Below are 18,947 nucleotides of genomic sequence, written 5' to 3' on the forward strand. Positions count from 1 at the left end.
AAGCTTTCGTAATTACTACTCCAAAGTTTTTGCAGCAATTACGAGACAAGTCGATCACCATGGATTAATTCTATTTTGTCCTTTTTATTTTCCCTTAAGCGAGCTGAGCTTCTTCCCTCCCTTTCGCCTACATATCTTCTTCATGTGCCCTTTCGGGCCTTTTGCTTTGACTTTAATTTGTATTCTTCGTCCTGCATTTAATTCTCATTTTTGTTATTTCCATCTAAACCTGATCGCCCGATGGATTAAAAATCTGTCCATAATGTCGGGCCAATTTTGTGTGCCCAAAACCCGCTATTTCGGGTCAAGAAGTAGCGGGCTTTTCGGCCCAAGCCCAAATTTCTAACTAAAATTGTTGTTTTGCGTTGCCCCAAAGCCCTCTAATTTTTTTTATAATTCGGGTCGGGCCCGAAAATCGGGCCGAAATAATCTCCCCAAAACCCGCTAATTTTCATGACCGGCCCATGATGATCAGCTCTATTTCCATCCTACTACATCCGGGCCGGGTCTAATTTTATACATTCTTACTCCACTGGTGGAGTTTTCAAATGTTATTAAGTCGGTTCAAACATCAAATTATATACGTAAGTTGACCGTTTATATTCAAAGATAAAGATTTTACTTTCACTATGTCAGTTTAAGTTTCGTAAATGAAGTCACTTATTTCAGTATGTAAGGTAATACATTTTTATGTCAAAAAAATATTATAAAATTAACACAACATAAAGAACATTATATATACATAGTAAAATAAATTAAAAGGAAAATATAAATGTCATTACGATATGTCATTTAAAGAGACTATGGAGAGAAAAATGTTAGATGAAATTTTATACTCTAGTGCAGGATGGTGTACACCTTAACTAGATGGGCACCAGGCCCGTTCCTGACATTTTAGGGGCCCTAGGCGAAATAAGGGATTAGGGCCCCTCCTTAGATACGTCTTGTAGATTATCTTGAATATATAGTTTCACCATATATATACGTAGTATTAAAGAAGACTTAACAAACTTATGTGTATTTTTCCTTAAAAAAATAAAAATTTAAAGAAGATGTATTATTTTTCTTTTGTTCAATCTAATATATCGTTAAATTCAAATCAATAAAAAAATTATTAAATCTTTCAATAAAATAAATACTTACTTTGTTACAAGATACAATATGAATAAAGAGATTATTATTTGTTAAGAAAAAGGTTTATATTGAGCAAGGAAACTCATCAATTAATTTTACCCTCATTAAAATTTGATGTTTGACTTTTTATAGCTATTTAATATGTATTCATAGTCATAGTCCATCACATAAGTATTTTTTCGTCCACGAATAATTACGTTAATTAGAACGGTGTACTAAAGCCTAAATTAAATGTCATATACTACAGAGGATTAAAGGGAAATGCTAATACAAAAGAGAGGAATTTAATCATGTATGAAGTATACAAATTAAATACTATGAATAAGGAAGTTAGTTAAAAAAAAAAAAAAAAAGGAACGAACAAATATGAATAAGGAAAATACAAGCTAACGAATATGAAAAAAATAAGTAACCAAAAAAAAAAATTGAATGAACAAACAAACAGAATATGGAAATCAATAGCAAATAAATAAAAAACAATACAGAGTATCGGTCCATCTGATGGAGGATTTCAAACATGCTTTCACCAACTGAGCTGAAGCACCGTCATGTCCGTGTAATGCATCTTTTACTACTAGTATGCATATACAGGACAAACTATATTGTGGGCCCCTTTTCGCCCTGGGCCCTAGGCGGTTGCACCTCCCGCCTACCCCCTAGGACCGGGCCTGATGGGCACGCGCAATTTTGATTTGGTTAGTGATGAGTCAATTCATGTTCATCCTATGATTATTGACCCACCTAGCCGCTACCTTGAACGTCGGTTTTAGCCGAGCCTATGTAGTGTGTGGCTTGATAATAGGGTTGGTGATCTCGGGTTAGCCCAACCGATTCACCATCATTATACTTCCGATCCTTTTCTTAATAAAATAATATTTTAACCCGTGTAATACACGAGAGCATTATATATATATATGAAGTGGGAAAAACTTACATCGCTCGACTTACAATTTTCAAGTATTATATAATATAATTTTTTTAATGGTACATTCAAAAATATTTGGTTAGTCTAAGCTATAAATATGCAGAAATATTTTATGTTTATTACCCTTTGTATACTTAAATGTTATTATAAAATTAGCAAAAATAAAATTCAGGAGTAACAATCAACAACAGTAATAATGTGCTACACAATATAATTTCTTCTAAAATAGAAAAGAAAAATGATTAATTAATATAATAAAAATATATGGGAAAAAATAAGACATAGTTATAGAAAATGTGGAAAATACATAGACTAAAAGCATATTGCCTTTGGAAATGTATGTTGATATATTCCGTAATAGAATGTGTGAATGATATAACAAAAAATGGTTGGTAGTCAAATTTGTGATTATTTATTTCAATGTATTTATTATGGGTGTCTTTTGAGTTTCTTTTCCACGTATATAAGGGTATCTATTGAGTTTCCACAATTTAAACACAAGTATTAATATTGAATGAGTCATTAAAAAAAAAGGAAAAAAGACGGAGATGATGGATAAGTGGACACATGTCACACATGTAAATATGGTTTTAGTTTTTAAATACTACCACTAGGTATAGATGTATCATATTCACTTTTTACATGACTATTCATTTACTATTTTTGATCATATATATTACTAATATATAAAGAAAATTTCATATTTTTAATTGTTATTGGATTATTCTCAATATATATTTTCAACTAATTTTTATAATTTTTATTCATATGCACTAAAAATATTGATTGCCAAAAATAAAATAAAAATGTTAATGGTCCATCATAATCTATACTATATATTAAAAGGCGTTTATAAGAAAGTTTATGCCACACGTGTGGCGCTCTTCTTATTGATCATTCGCTCCATGTAATATTCATATACATTATCAAACATGGTTTATTGAACCCTCAACCTTGAGTTTAAACAATAAAGCCTTTACCACTAGGCTATTATTATATGTATTCACGTTATCATTACAAAAAGTATATATATAAGTAAAATGTGAATGTTTTTAATGTAATAACCCGGGGCATCGCTCGGACCCAAAAACTAGTTAGTATATAAATACTAGTATAGAAATCTAAAATGATGCAAGCATTTATTTTGAAACGGGAGAAGTATTATATCTATGTTTATATTGGTAGACTGGTAGTTAGAGAAAGTACGTAGTTAATTGGTGACTTGAAGTAGAATCCCTTATCTAATTAACTTTATATTAAAGTTTGGGTATGAGTTCCCCCATGATTGACAAACTTAAAACATAAACTTTATAGTACGTACTATAAGATGATGGTTATAGCTAATTAACGCCCTGTGTTAAAAAAAAACCTTATTTATAGTACGTAAATATCTTCTGATCCAATGTACGGAGTTTTGGTTACCTGATTTACTCACTTTCCCATGCAACTTGTGCTTGCGTGCTTCCAATCATCAAATATACCTTGCACTACAAGAAATTGTACTATTAACGACGGGAAATCCCGTCGCGAAAGGCCAATAATCGTTGATTAACGACGGGATTTCCTGTCGCAAACCCGTCATAATATAAAAGGGGGCCGTCGTTAATAGAAATCCCGTCGTAAATTCGTCGTAAACCAGTCGTAAAAGACATTTGCGACGGTTATTCCCGTCATTGTTTGGTTGTTAGCCCCGTCGCAAAAGGTTTTTGCGACGGGATTTTTGACCCGTCGTAATTAGGTTGTCGTTAAAGATACAAATTCTTGTAGTGTTGGTGCATGTATGCTAGTTATATACGTACGGAATACTAATGATGTCAACGAGCCAATATGCTCGTGAAATTCGTAAATAAGCTCGGTCAAAATTCGTAAACAAGTATGAACAAAAAATCCAAGCTCGTATTAAACGAGATTAGCCCAAGCACTTGACGTACTCGTTTGGTTTATGTTTGTTTCTAAGCTCGTTTAAATCTTGTACAAGTTCGAACTTTAAATGTTAAATAAATTGTGACTACTATTTTATTTTAGGATATGAATGATACCTTCAAAACATTATAATTAATATCACAAAAGATAACCATAACATATTTAAGATATTAAAAAATACCCAGTACTGCTAATGGTCCGTTTGCCTCAATTTATTTTAAATTATTATTTCAACAAAAATAATTTTAAATAAGTACATTTCATCAAAAATATGTTTTTCATACAATTCACTGCACACACAAATAAGTTCATATATGTCCATTTCAGCATAAAAAACATAGCAAAAAACAAGTTCAGAAAAATAAGTTTTTTTTGTTGATTTGACAAATAACGTACTAAGATTAATTAGCAAAAAAGTAAAAGGATGGATGGTTTGAGTTTAAGCTATGAGACCCATCATAATTTTCCTGAAAAGGTAAGTGATTAAAAAAACAAGACTTATTAGATTTTTTTTTTTTTTTTAAAGCAGGACTTATTAGAATTAAACCCAAGATCTTAGAGTATTACACAACAACACTTTAACCATTACTCCAATTTTATTTTTGTTTATTTGTATGAAATTAATTATACTATTTCTGAAATATATAGAGGGAGTCATGTTTCGTTGCTCACCTCGCACCACCCAAAATTCGCCCTTGTTCCCTGCAAAGTTTTAATAAGTTATGTTTATTAATATGTTCGTTAAAGTTCGATCTTTAGCTCGCTTGTTTATCAAGGCTCCTTTATCAAAACCTCGGTTATATTGATCAAGCTCGGTTTAAGTTAGAGCTTGATTTTAAACGAGCAACTCGTGACACAAGATCGTATAATAAATAATTTAAACCAAGCTCAAAATTAAAGACAAAATGGAAGCTCAGATGAACTCGACTTGAACTCTAGCAAGTTTGAAAATCAATAGCCTAATACTCACTACTCGCCTAATACGGCTCTGTTCAGCTAGTTGACATCCACGTACTACTTTTATTTCATTTTAAGTAATTTTTCATTTGTTTTAGTGTATTTTAATTGATCCTTACTATGTACGGAGTGTTTCTGATGTTGAATCGAAGGAGTAATGATCATAAAAACAATACCAACCAATAGTAATAATAAAATGACAATAATTGAGAATGTGCCGGCCCGATATAAACTAAACTTATTATTACTTCATTAGGGTGTTTAATAATCGGTTTAGTATCTAATCCAAAATCCTATAAAAATCGGTTTTTAGTTAATTTTATAAGTATAACTGATGCCAATAGAAGACTAACTATATATATATATATATATGAGTTGGGATTAACTGTCTCACATAGAAGAAAAAGATCAGGTTGTGTACAACCCGGTGAGTTTATTAACATTTAGTGGGCTAATCCACCTATCACCAATTGGTTATAGGATTGAAACATGTCACACTTATATGTGGACAATCTCTTCTCTTGTATAGGATTGCGTACAACCCGATGAGTTTACCACGGTATAATAGCTGACGTTCCTGACCCAATATCAACACTCAAGAAAGGAGAATTGAAAAATACAAGATAGAGAGGATTTGAACATCTGTTAGGAGCAGAAAGCCCAACAGAATTGATTGTTCAAAGTAAGGGTAATTAGATCTCATGTTTGAAGTCACAGAGAAGACACAACAATCAAAATGATTAATTTTCTTCTTTAATAGCTCAGAAAAGGCTTGAATAATTAGTTTCCTACATTTACGGAGTATCTAAGAGTAGTGTACTAGAAATAAACTGTTTGGCTAAGTGCAAATTGAAAAGTCGCAGTGGGCATGGATCATGATTCATAGATGGGGTAATGCAAACGTTAACATTGGGTTGATAAGAGTAATTAAAGCAATAAACGATCCCAAGAGCATAAAATAGGTTAAATGATTATGGGACATTTGTTTCCTCCCAAAGCAATGCTCTGAAATAAATAACCCAAACTTCTTGGGATTCTCCCATCTCTTGCTTAAGTCTTGGATTTCCCTTATTGTTTTATTTACAAAATTTTGAATTTCATAGAAATTAAAATTAAGATGCAATGAGATGAACTTTGAGCAAATACATTATGTTTTGAAATATGGAAATTTTAACTGTTACACCCCACTATGTCATCCACCTCGTATCCAACTGATATACTAATTGTTCCGGTGTTGTAAAGATGGAAACAATGGGCTTCGAATGAAGGCCCTTTTGTATGTGTTGAAGATCTTGCTTGTTTGAATGAGTGGAATCCGAATTCACCTGCACAAGAGCAAAGTCACTAGCCTCGGGGGTGTTTCCGAGGAAAGCCCCTCCGATGCCTAAGTAAGAATGATGCTCGGATTCTAGAGAGAAGTTCTCTAGAAGAGTAGTCTTAAGGCGGTAAATTGGACGTACCTTGAGGTGTGAGCCTTGGCGGCCTATTTATAGTGTTTGCATAATAAATGCCCATAGGTCATTTATTGTTATTGGGCCTTGGGCCTTAATGGATGGCTGAATAGCCATTGGTAGGTTTGATGTTGTTGTTTAGAGCCATTGGGCTTTGGACTTAGTGGCCCAATTGAGAATCAATTGGGAGCCCAAACAACATGCCCCCCAGACCCGGTCCATTTAGAATTAAATGGGTGGGTTTCCAGCTGTCAGAAGTCCGAAAGTTCCCTCTCTTTTTTGAAAAGGGATGATTTGCATTGATGACAAGTGTTGGGAATTGTAATGTGTCATGGAGATCGTGGGTTTGAGGAAGTTGATGCGCCCTTTCTCTTTTCTATAAATACTGGGTGCTTTGCTCCTTTTGAACTTTTTACTCCTTATTTCAAACCCATTCTCTCTCTAAATTCCGGCGATCGCAGTGCAATTTGCTTCTTCAGATCTACGAAATTCGGCCAACTTTAGACTTCGGGAACTTGTGTTGTTCGCTTTATCGGCGAATTCCGCTTCGGAAAAAGGTAATTTGCTTCTGAGTTCTCCTTTTTTCTTCGCTCTTCCTTCTACCCCTCACTCTAAACCCTAGATCGAGATTTCGCGACCATGGCAAAGAATAGGGGCAAAAGCAAGTTCGTTGTTGGTTCCTCTAGTGAGAGAGAGAACGTGCCTTCGGGGAGGTTACCGAAATCTTCGAGGGGTCGACCTTCGGAGAGGCCGTTGGTGAAGAGTTCGATTGGTTGGGATGCTTCCGAAGATGAACGCGCAACCTCTGGTGAGAGAGCTGGCTTTTCGGGTGCTCGTCGTCGTTACTCCGAGTTTCCAGTTCATTGGACGGAAGCTGATCCGAAGGGTAAGTATGCCTCAATTTTGCACGAGACCACGCAGATCGACGGTCCGTTGGAGAAATCGGTCAGCGGTGACTGGTTGGTGGAAGCGAAGTTAGGGAATTATCATCGGAAGGCCGAGGAGCTATACGGAATTCAGCATGCCTTGGGGTACTGGTGCGAGCTTCCTGAACAAGAGCGTCCTCGGGTGACTCATCCACCGAGGGGGTTCATTTCCGTGTACACTCACCATTTGGAGAATGGTCTCCGCTTTCCTTTGGATCCGTTCGTATCCGAGCTTTTGGTGTCGTACAACATTAGTTTGGCCCAGCTCACACCCAAATCTATGAGGCACATAATCGGATTTAGATGGGTGTGTGACTTCGTCAATTTCCCTTGCTCTGTCGCTATTTTTCGGGATCTTCACGATCTGGTTCTCAACCATGCTTCCAAGGGTGATGGGTATGGTTGGTGGACCATTGTCAACAAGAAGTCCCGAAAGAGGGGGGATTCGAACTACATCACGGCGTACCCCTACCTTAGCTCTGACCACAATTGGAAGACGGAGTGGTTGCTCGTCCGTGTGCCGACGGATCCGAAGCATCCCAACTTTTATCGTCCTCCGAAGTGGTTCGTGGCTCCTGATCCTGATATGAGGGGTGTGGCAGCTCCAGATCGGAACCATCGCCACTATGTGGACCTCCTCCAGTGGTTCTTGGCTCAAGAGGATAACCATCGACTGCCGTCTAGCTGGCTCCCGAATCTCAATTACATTTTGAGGGAGGACATTCTTGCTGTTGCCGGTCTCAGCAGGATTTTTGACAGGGGTAGGTGTCTTTCGGCTGAGACCGTTTTTTCAGTGAGTTTGTCCTCTTTCCTGTTTCGTTTTTCTGACATGTTTTGTGCTTTGTTTTTGCAGAGTACGGCTTTAGCTGCATTGATCCTAAGAAGTTGGGCATTTCTTTGGATTTGAAGACTATTCACGACCCGGCTCCCGAGTACAAGTTCGGAAAAGATAACCCTCGTAATCCTCGTCTGAAGGATTACGTGTTGTCTCCTTCGGGGGTTGCTCGGATATCCGAAGTTCGAGCTGATCCGTGGGATTCCGCCTCTTCTGTTGAAGCTGTTCCTGTGAAGGTTGTGCTTCCTGAGTTGAAGACAACTTCGGACCCGGTGAGTGTTCATTTATAAGCTCGATTTTCTGTTTATCTTTTTCTTTTCGGTTGGCCGTCGGCTAACGTCTTGGTCCTGGACCATCTTTTTAGGGTCCTGGGACTGACGCTGTGCCGCGTGCCGTTCCTTCGGTTTCATCTCCGGCTCGGATAGATATCACTTTATCTAGGAACCGGGTATTTCCCGCTTTTTTCTCTATTTCTTCCTTTTTCTTCTTTTATATTCGTTGACCCTTGGTCTCCCCTTTTTAGGATCAACGCAAAAGGAAGGGTAGCACTCTTTTGAGGCCGTCCACGCATCCGAAGAAAGCGAAGGCTTCTCAGCCCTCGGAGAAGGTATTTGTTCTGACTTGGATTTTTTGTAGTTCGTTTCTCCCTTTTTCGGAAACTAATCTTTGAACGCTTGCTATGTAGGAAGCGGTTTCGGAAGTCATGCCTCCTCCTAAGAATCTTCTTCACTTCATGCCCTTGCCAGGGCAGAAGTTAAAGAGTGTGGTGGTTGCTGAACCGCCGCCCGTGGATCAGCCGCTGATCGAGGAAGATATCATCCCTTCTCCCCTTAAACCATCTGCTGCTTTGGGGATCGAAATCCAGGATATCACCGAGGTGATGGAGGCGATTGAAGCCGATTTTGTTCCTGGTTCGGATGTCCCTGAGGTAGCTGGGGAGAAGAAGGAGTCTGCTGATCTTCCCTTCGAGAGGGAGAAGAGTCCAGACAAGGAGATGATAGATCTCTCGGGCCCCGAAGCTGCGGTCCCCGAGGTTCAGAAGGAGGTTCCCTCTGCTGGAGAGGAGGAGCAGCCCGAGCAAGGTTTGACGAGGAAGAGGCGCCACTCAACTTTGGGTTCTACTTCTACCTCGGCCCTGGATAGGCTGATCCATGCTGATCCCTGTTCGGATGTTCCGCTAAAACGGATCCCCGAAGAAGTAAGGGAGGCGATGGCTCGATATGCCAGGGCTCCGATTTTGGGAGAGGACCCCTTGGCTCACGTGGGATCCTTGGTGGGCCCCGAGGCTGCTCGGGAGAATCTGCTTCGTGCTAACCCGCAGTGGAGGGTTCCTGGTGCCGAAGAGAGGAATCCGGCTATGATGGCCCAGTACTATCTGAACGAGGTAATTTGCTAGATTTTTCTCTTTGAGTTGTGTTTTCGTTTTATGTTTTTCCTATTTTGCTCATCTTTCTCTCGTTCCCAGGCTGTTTTCTGGTCTTCGTTCGCTTCCGAGTGTAGCTCGGTTGAGGAGAAACAACTGAGGAAATATCGTGAGGCTTATGCTCGTGATATTCCCATTTTGGACCAGAAGGCTGGGCAACTCCTCTCCGAGCTTACGGAACTCAAGCAGCTGTACCTTCACTATAGTCGCGAGGCTAGAGAATCTGCTGAGAAGATCGGGACCGAGGTTGGCCAGCTCATCTTCCGAGTTGAAGAGGATGCTGAGAAGATCGCTTCCTTTGCTGAGGAAAAGAAGGATATGGCCGCTAAGTTCGCTAGCGAACTTGAGGAAAAAGATAGACTCTTCCAGGAGATGAAGTCTAAATTTGAAGCGGCCGACAAGGAGCATAAAGAGGCGGAGTTAAGGCTCCACCATTTTGTCCAGCATCGGGAGCTGATCCAGCAGCAAGCTGATAAGGTGCCTGTCCTTCGACTGAAGCTTCGGGAAAAGGATGACTATATTCGGAAGCTGGAGCAGGAGCGAGTCAACCTCTACACTGCTGATCAGTGTAGAGAGCAGTACTGGAACGGCATCCTGGGTGCTCGGCGCATGTTTGCGAAGCACATGCCTCACTTCCCTTGGAACGAGAAAGTTCCTCTATGGATGCAGGCCGAGGACCACTTGGTGGAATGCCAAGCTGATCGAGATGAAGCTGAAGCTGAGCGCCAAGCTGCTCTTGCAGAGGCTCGGGCCCAGAAGGCAACTTCCGAAGGTGATACCACTGCTGGGGGTTCTTCGAAGGATGCTCCCCTAGGGGCCGCTCCTGAGACTCCCAAGAGTTAGGGATTCGGGCAGTCGTCTTCTTCAGAGTCGGTCGGTTCCAGTTGAGGACTTCCGAATATGTGCTTGCTTTTCCCCCTTTTGCCTCGGCGCTGCGTTGTACTCATTTCTTTTTGCTTTCTTTTAGTACTTCGGTAGGCCGGTATTGTCTGTTGATGGCTGGCGATTTTAACTGTTTCATTTTGTTTTCAATTTTTGAGGTTTTCAGTGTATTTGTACTCCCCCCAAATATTGAATAAAAAATGAATGTTTGTTACTTGGCTGCTTCTTTTCAATTTGTACTTTCGCAATTTTAGGTCTTTAGATCCGTAGATTTCTCGAGCTCCTCTTTCTGTAGACTTGCTAAAAACCTTTTGATCTTGCGAGCTCTTTACATCCGTAGATCTGTTAAGAGACTTTTTAACTTTTGCGAGTTCTTCAAATCCGTAGATCTGCTAAGAGACTCTTTGACTTTGCGAGTTCTTCAAATCCGTAGATCTGTTAAGAGGCTCTTTAGTTTTGCGAGTTCTTCAAATCCGTAGATCTGCTAAGAGACTCTTTAGTTTTGCGAGTTCTTCAAATCCGTAGATCTGCTAAGAGACTCTTTAGTTTTGCGAGTTCTTCAAATCCGTAGATCTGCTAAGAGACTCTTTAGTTTTGCGAGTTCTTCAAATCCGTAGATCTGCTAAGAGACTCTTTAGTTTCCAGACTCTTCAAATCCGTCGATCTGCTCAGAGGTTTGGATTGTTCTTCCGATCTCTTGTGGTTCGGAAACCTGGGCAAGAGATCGCTAGTCTGCCTCTTTAGTTATGCCTTCGGCGATCCGTGGATCTGAGCCGGAGTTTTATAACTTGATTCGAGCGACTGTTTGTTGCGAACAAATTTTATTAGGGTACCGCGAATCCGAGGATTCTGGACGATTCCCTGAAGTGTATGATTTGGTCATTTCTTGCATTTTATCAAGGAATGGGCAAAGTCAACCTGTTTTTAGTCTCGGATTGATCAGATCCGAGGCTGCATATATATATAAAGGGACAATAATTATAGAGATAAGTTTAATGAAACACATGGTGCCAATGGCTTTCCTCTTCTCATTAAACAACTTACTTGGTTTACAGACAGGGATCATACAAAATATTTCTTGAGAACATCGGTATTCCAATGGTTCTTCAGGATTGTTCCATCTAACTGTTTCAGCATATACGTGCCTGGCCTTTTTTCGGAATGGATGATGTATGGTCCTTCCCAAGTGGCTGAGAGTTTGCCATGGATCCGTCCTTTCTGAACCGAGGCGGCGTTTCTGAGTACTAGATCACCGACTTTTAGGGGTCTGGCGTTGACTCTTCGGTTGTAATGCTTGTTGACCCTCTGCAAATAGGCTGCGTTGAGTGTCCTTGCATCGTTCCGAGCTTCGTCCAGTAGATCGAGAGCTTCGGATAGAAGTTGATTGTTGCTTTCTCCTTGGAGCCCATCATATCTGTTGTATGCCTGGATCCTCAGGCTTTCTGTTCCGATTTCCACAGGAATTACAGCTTCGGACCCGTATACAAGGTGGAACGGTGTTTGTCCGGTAGCTTCTTTTTCAGTGGTCCGAAGGGACCATAGCGTTCCGGGTAGCTCTTCTAACCATTTGTTTTTGTCATCCTCGACTCTTTTCTTGAGTGCGTTGAGGATGAGTTTGTTAGCAGCTTCGGCTTGCCCGTTGCTTTGTGGGTGACAGACTGCCGAGTACGCTAGGTGTATGCCGAACTGTTTGCACCACTTTTGCAACGGGGTGTTGTCGAACTGTTTCCCGTGGTCGAAGACCATCAGTCTTGGTATGCCGAACCTTGTGATGATGTTCTGCCATATGAACTTGCGGACCTGAGGTTCGGTGATGGAGGAGACAGCTTCGGCTTCGATCCATTTGCTAAAATAGTCGACTCCTACAATCAACCACTTCTTCTGGTTCGTCGCTGAGGGGAAGGGACCAATGATGTCTAACCCCCACTGTGCGAATGGTAAGGGATACAGTGTTGATTGTAGGGTTTGAGCTGGTTGATGGATGGCTGGTGCGAACTTTTGGCATTTCTCGCATTTCCTTGCCATCTGCTTTGCCTCGGAAACCATAGTGGGCCACCAGTACCCAGCCCGAAGGGCTTTATGTGCTAATGTCCTACCTCCAATGTGGTTTCCGCATATCCCGAGGTGGATTTCCCTTAGGATGTAGTCAGCGTCTGTTGGACCCACACATTTTAGCAACGGAGCAGAGAATGATTTCCTCATGAGCTCTCCTTCGGCGCTGATGATGAACCATCTGTTGAATCTTTTCAGTTTTCTCGCTTGCAGCTTATCTTCGGGAAGTTCTCCCCTTTCTTTGTATGCAACTACTGCGTCCATCCAGCTAGGTTCGGTACGTAAGCTGCATACTGTGGTGGGTAGCAAGTCGATGCTTCTCTTTTGGTGAACTTCCACGTGGACCGACCTGTTTAGGTCGACGAGTGTTGAGCTTGCGAGTTTTGACAGTGCGTCTGCTTGCGTGTTCTGTCCTCGGGGAATGAGGATGACTTCAAAGGATCTTAACTTTGACGTTAAGGATTTAATTTTTGCTAAATAGGCTGTCATGCTGGGCCATTTGGCCTCATACTCCCCTCGGATCTGGTTGGCTACAAGCTGGGAATCAGTTTTGAGGCGAACATGTTCGGCCTCCAGGGATAAACAAAGCTCTATCCCTGCGATTGCGGCCTCGTATTCGGCCTCGTTGTTGGTTGCTTTGAAGCCAAACTTCAATGCATACTCTATGCTTTTCCCCGTCGGGGGGATTAGTACAACTCCTGCCCCTGAGCCGTTTACTGTGGAAGATCCGTCAGTGAAGACCTCCCAAGTGCTTTTCGTATCATCCAACATTTCCTGGTATGAGCACTCGGCCAAGAAGTCTGCCAATGCTTGTGCTTTGATTGCTGTCCTCGGCTGATATTTGATGCCGAACTCTGATAGTTCGAAGGCCCAGGCAGCCAATCTTCCTGACCTCTCTATTTTGTCGAGTACTTTTTCGAGCGGTTGGTCAGTTAGCACTGTGATCTGGTGGGAGTCGAAGTATGGCCTCAGTTTTCGTGCAGCTACCACTACTGCATATGCGACTTTCTCGATGAGTGGGTACCGGGTTTCGGCTCCTGTGAGTGTTCGGCTGGTGAAGTAGATTGGCTGTTGCTTCTTTTCTTCTTCCCGAAGAAGCACTGCGCTGACGGTTCCAGGGCTAACTGCGACATATAGGTACAGGGTTTCCCCCTCCTTTGGTCTGGCCAGTGTCGGCAGTTGAGCTAGGTGGGCTCTGAGTTGCTGAAAAGCTTCTTTTTGCTCCTGTTCCCATATCAGTTCGGGATCCACTTTCCTCGGGACCCCCTTTTTCTTGACTGGTTCTGCTTCTCCTCCGGGGAGGTTCTTTGGTTTCAGTGCCTTGAAGAAGGGGGCTCCCTTGTCCGAGGCTTTTGATATGAACCTTGTTAGTGCGGCTAACCTGCCGGTTAGCCTCTGCACATCTCTCTTGGTCTTCGGCTCGGGTAAATCCAATGCCGCTTGGACTTTGTCTGGGTTCGCATCAATTCCTCTTTCGCTCACCATGAATCCGAGGAACTTCCCTGACTTCACCCCGAAGACGCATTTTTTTGGGTTCAGCTTCATGCTGTATTTCCTCAGATTTCCGAAGGTCTCTGCCAAGTCTTTGACATGGTCTTCCTCCTTGATGCTTTTTACGATGGAGTCATCCACGTAAACCTCCACATTCCTCCCTTTCTGGTCGGCGAAGACGTGGTCAACTAACCTCTGGTAGGTGGCTCCGGCATTTTTCAAGCCGAAAGGCATCATTTTGTAGTTGAACACTCCTGCGCTTGTGATGAACGCTGTCTTTGCCCTGTCATCGGGGTGCATGAATACTTGGTGGTAGCCTGAAAAGGCATCCATGAAGCTGAGCAGTGCATGGCCGCTGGTGGAGTCAACCAGTTGATCTATCCTTGGCAGGGGATAGCAGTCTTTGGGGCAGGCTCGGTTCAGATCTGTGAAATCTACGCACATTCGCCATGAGCCGTTCGCTTTCTTGACCATCACCACGTTGGCCAGCCACCTCGGATACATGCATGGTTCGATGAATCCGGCCTCTTGCAACTTTTTAACTTCCTCGGCGATGGCTTTGTTTTTCTCCGAGGAGTAATTTCTCTTTTTTTGCTTGATTGGCCGAGCTTCAGCGTTGACATCCAGCTTGTGACAAATCAGCTTCGGATTTATCCCTGGCATATCTGCTGCTGACCATGCAAAGATGTCTTTGTGATCCCTGAGTAGTCGGATCAAATCGATTCGGAGCCCCGAGCTTAGGCCCTTGCCTATTCGGACGCTCCTGTCTGAATTATCTTCGAGGAAGATATCCTCCATTTCTTGATCTGGTTCGGGAGATAGGGTTTCGGGGCGGGCATCAACTTCTGCGGGAGACAAGCTTCTCGTGCTTGCTCTTCTCCTTTTTGCCTCGCTTTCCTCTCCCTTAGCTCCCTTTCCTTCCTCGGGGCCGTCCTCCAATTTGGGTTTTCGGACAGCAGTGTGGCAGGTTCTTCTCGCCACTTCTTGATCACCTCTGATTCGTTCGGCGAATCCTGCATCCGAGACGTATATCATCAGCTGGTGGTATGTGGAGGGGACTGCTTGCATCTTGTGAATCATGGTTCTCCCCATGATTACGTTGTATACGGAGTCGCAGTCCATCACCAAAAATTCGTCCCGAAGGGTTTTTGCTGCCTGGCCTTCGCCCACTGTGACTGGCAGGGTGATCTTTCCTCGAGGGATAGCTGCGGATCCGTTGAATCCGATCAGAGGATAACTGACTTTCGTCAGTGCTTCCTCTGGTTCTTCGAGGATCAGCTGCTCGAAGCAGTTTCTGAAGATGATGTTGACGGCACTTCCTCCGTCGACTAACACTCGATGTACGTTGTGGTTGTTGAGGTCCATGGAAATGACCAGAGGATCGTCATGTTTGTACTGGACTCCGAAGCAATCATCAGCAGTGAAGGTCATGTTCGGGGGGTGTGGTTGGTTGTCTCCAACCGCGCTGAAGTTGACCCGATGGGAGAGGGCTCTTAGGTGTTTTTTGCTGGCCTGGCCAGACTTCTGTCCCCCGAACACCACTAGGATGTCATTTTTCTTGTGCCCTGTTGCTTCGTAGACCCTTTTCTGGGGTTGCTCGTGTTGTTTGCCGCTTGCGGCCTTTTCTTTTTCCTCCCTTCGGTCTAACAAGTATTGTTTCAGGTAGCCTCGGCGAACGAGGTCCTCAATGTTGTCTTTCAGCGAGTTGCATTCTTCGGTATGGTGACCGAAGTCATCATGGAACTCGCACCATTTGTTCTTGTTTCTCCGAGCTGGGTTGGACTTGAGCTTCCCAGGTAGTTTCCACTTTTCGTCATTTCTATTGAGGCTGAATATCTCCTTTCGGGGCAGAGCTAGTGGAGTGTAGTTGGTGTACTTGGGTTGAAGTTCACCCCTTCTCCCGTCTTTCTTCGGGCTCATCTCTCTAGCTCCTACTTTCTCTTTCCCCTTCCTTGAGCCGCCCTCGGGCTTGCTCTGGGTATTCTTTGTGTCTCTCGGATCTGACGATCCTTTCAGTCTTGCAGCGGCCTTGTTGAACTCTTCGGTTCTGATGAACGCATCAGCCATTTGGAGCACGTCAGCTATTCTGGAGGGGTTCTTCATTGAGAGTTCGTCACGGAACTTCCCTTCCTGGAGCGCGTGCTTCAAGGCGAAGATGGCCACGTCTGGCTGCAAGTTTGGTATGTTTGTTGATTCCTTCATGAATCTGGCCATGAATTCTCTCAGACTTTCGTCTCTTTCTTGTTGGATTGAGGTCAGTTCTGCTGTGGTTCGCTCGGGGCGATTGTTGCTCACGAACTGTGTGCAGAATCTCTTTTTCAGCTTTTTCCAACTCTTGATCGATCCCTTCGGCAGCGATCTAAACCACTCTCCCGCCACTCCGGTTAGCGTGGTTGGGAAATATTTACACCAGCATGCTTCGGAGTAGGGACTCAAGAACATCTGCTGCTCGTAGGAGATGACATGATCCCTCGGATCTGTGATTCCGCTGTAGGTTAGGTGAGCTGGCAGTCTTACCTTCGGTATTTCTTCCATGATCAGCTCGTCCGAGAAAGGGGATGACGTAGGAGTCATGATTCTTTTCCCGAGTCTAGCCCTGATGCCTTCGTTTGCCGAGGCTCTGTGATTAGAACGTTCGGGCGTATGATGGGGGCTAGGGGTTCGATCATGCCTCCCGTCTCTTCTTCTTTCTCGGCTACTGACCTCGGGTCGCTCGCCAGATCTGCTCGACTCACCTACCCCGAGTCTCGTATGGATCGAAGGTCTTAACCTTGAGTGGACCGAGGGCCTCAACCTGCTGAGTACCGAGCTTCGGATCCGAGGATTACGAGTAGTTGATTCGCTTTGGAGAGCTGTTGGAGTAGGCGATGGTCTCGCAAACCAATCTGGTTGCTGTTGTGCCCTTTTTTGGGTGTCCCACGTGCTTTCCATCCACCTCGACGTCAAGTGTGTACCTGTCAAGGGAAGGAGTTCTCGTTCGGGTCTGGACACTTCCACACTGGGTGGCTCGTTCAGCCTTCGCCTGGTCCTCCTCTCTTCTCTGCGGTCATTTGCCAGTCCTTGCTGCTTCTCATTGAAGAGGAAGTTTTGCATGATGGTCATGGCCGCAGTGAGCTCTTCCCTAGTTGGAATCGGAGGTCCTGCATTTGTGGCGGTCGTAGCTCTGCTTGGCTGTGACCTCGCCATCGATTGAGGGTGCCCCTCTTGGTCAGATTCTGAATCTGACCGCACCATCATATCGTCGTCATTGTTGTTAACAACATCGTTCACCATTTTCGCGGAAAGAGGTGATTGATGTCTTTCAAAGGCTTTGAAGTGTTCTTCCCCACAGACGGCGCCAAATTGTTCCGGTGTTGTAAAGATGGAAACAATGGGCTTCGAATGAAGGCCCTTTTGTATGTGTTGAAGATCTTGCTTGTTTGAATGAGTGGAATCCGAATTCACCTGCACAAGAGCAAAGTCACTAGCCTCGGGGGTGTTTCCGAGGAAAGCCCCTCCGATGCCTAAGTAAGAATGATGCTCGGATTCTAGAGAGAAGTTCTCTAGAAGAGTAGTCTTAAGGCGGTAAATTGGACGTACCTTGAGGTGTGAGCCTTGGCGGCCTATTTATAGTGTTTGCATAATAAATGCCCATAGGTCATTTATTGTTATTGGGCCTTGGGCCTTAATGGATGGCTGAATAGCCATTGGTAGGTTTGATGTTGTTGTTTAGAGCCATTGGGCTTTGGACTTAGTGGCCCAATTGAGAATCAATTGGGAGCCCAAACACTAATAAACATGGTTTAACAGTTAAGTAAGTGTCAAACGATCTGATAGCTAGATAGAAGATTAATGGTTTGGAATACTATACTTCTTTCTTTTAAAAATGTGTCCATGGGTGAACATGGTAATGCATTTAATGCTAAGTCTGATAAATGCGGTTCAATATTAATTAAGCAAGTTAATTATTCGGTGAGATCAAGTGATCTGAATGCCTAGCGAGAGGCCGCTTCAATTCAACTGGAATTAATATTATTAACGTCACAACTTGCTCTTGACTGAACCCGTTGGATCACACAAATAGTATGTGGACGAATCAAGTATTTAGGTGAATATTATATTCAGAAAATACTATAATTATAGATATTCAGAAATGATGGATGTTGGTTTCATTGGGAGCTAAACAAATAAACAATCAAAAGGCAAAGGAAGAATATTTGTCGGAAATGAAGATATTACGGAAAACGGAAATATGGTTCATAACGGAAATATAATATTATCGAAGTCAGAAATATTATCTGAAATAGAATTATTGCCAGAATCAGTAATATTTCCGGAAACGAAAATATTATCAGAACCGGAAATATTTTCGGAATCGGAAATACTGTTCGAATCTGAAATAAATTTTGGAATAGGAAAAACAAATGGGAAGCTCGACAAGCGACATGCTAGCGCATGGGCTAGCCCATCGCTCAACGAGCCAACCCGCAAGTGCGCCGCAACACGACAGGCAGCAAGGCCCAGCGCGCAGCACAACACGCAAGACCGCAAGGCCCAACGCGCTACACATCACACCAAGCCCAGCGCGCGCGGTAGGGCTGGGCAGCGCTACTGGACCCACGCACCAAGCAAGCCCGCAAGGTATTACTTGTGCACCAAGGTGGCTGGCCAAGCCTAGGGTGTTTAAGGTTTTGGAATTTTTCCTAAAACTTCATAAATTGTTCTAGGGTTTTGGCTCTTAGGTTTTTTTCTATTTTCCTATAAAATACATGACCTATGGTCATGAATTAAAAATACATCAATTCATAAACTTTGCCTATCACATAAAAGTGAAATCCCGAAATCATAAACCTTAATTTATATCCTAGTTGGTACGATCTAAGGCGGATCCGAACGTGTTGTAGACTATCTACGGAGGAACGTCGTTTGTCATTCTAACTTGTTCTTGTTCGATTTGGGAGGATCTAGG

The 18,947-nt window shown here is 42.9% G+C and overlaps 1 protein-coding gene across 1 annotated transcript; it reads left to right on the top strand.

Annotated features, from left to right (window-relative positions):
- The first annotated feature begins 8,163 nt into the window (after window positions 1-8,163).
- On the top strand, window positions 8,164-10,549 carry LOC130468038 (uncharacterized). Its single transcript, XM_056837438.1, has 4 exons — window positions 8,164-8,423; window positions 8,675-8,758; window positions 8,837-9,535; window positions 9,617-10,549. The coding sequence occupies exons 3-4, from the start codon at window positions 8,855-8,857 to the stop codon at window positions 10,415-10,417; spliced, it is 1,482 nt and encodes a 493-aa protein (XP_056693416.1). The 5' UTR covers window positions 8,164-8,423; window positions 8,675-8,758; window positions 8,837-8,854; the 3' UTR covers window positions 10,418-10,549.
- Window positions 10,550-18,947: the final 8,398 nt, after the last annotated feature.

Source organism: Spinacia oleracea, chromosome 2 (genome assembly GCF_020520425.1).
Source record: "Spinacia oleracea cultivar Varoflay chromosome 2, BTI_SOV_V1, whole genome shotgun sequence".
Lineage (NCBI taxonomy): Eukaryota > Viridiplantae > Streptophyta > Magnoliopsida > Caryophyllales > Amaranthaceae > Spinacia > Spinacia oleracea.

Bases quoted from the DNA above. Each gene is read 5' to 3' on its own strand.
- LOC130468038 (XM_056837438.1), top strand. From the start codon at position 8,855: ATGCCTCCTCCTAAGAATCTTCTTCACTTCATGCCCTTGCCAGGGCAG. The intron at 9,536-9,616 runs GTAATTTGCTAG...TCTCGTTCCCAG, and splicing joins CCCAGTACTATCTGAACGAG to GCTGTTTTCTGGTCTTCGTT.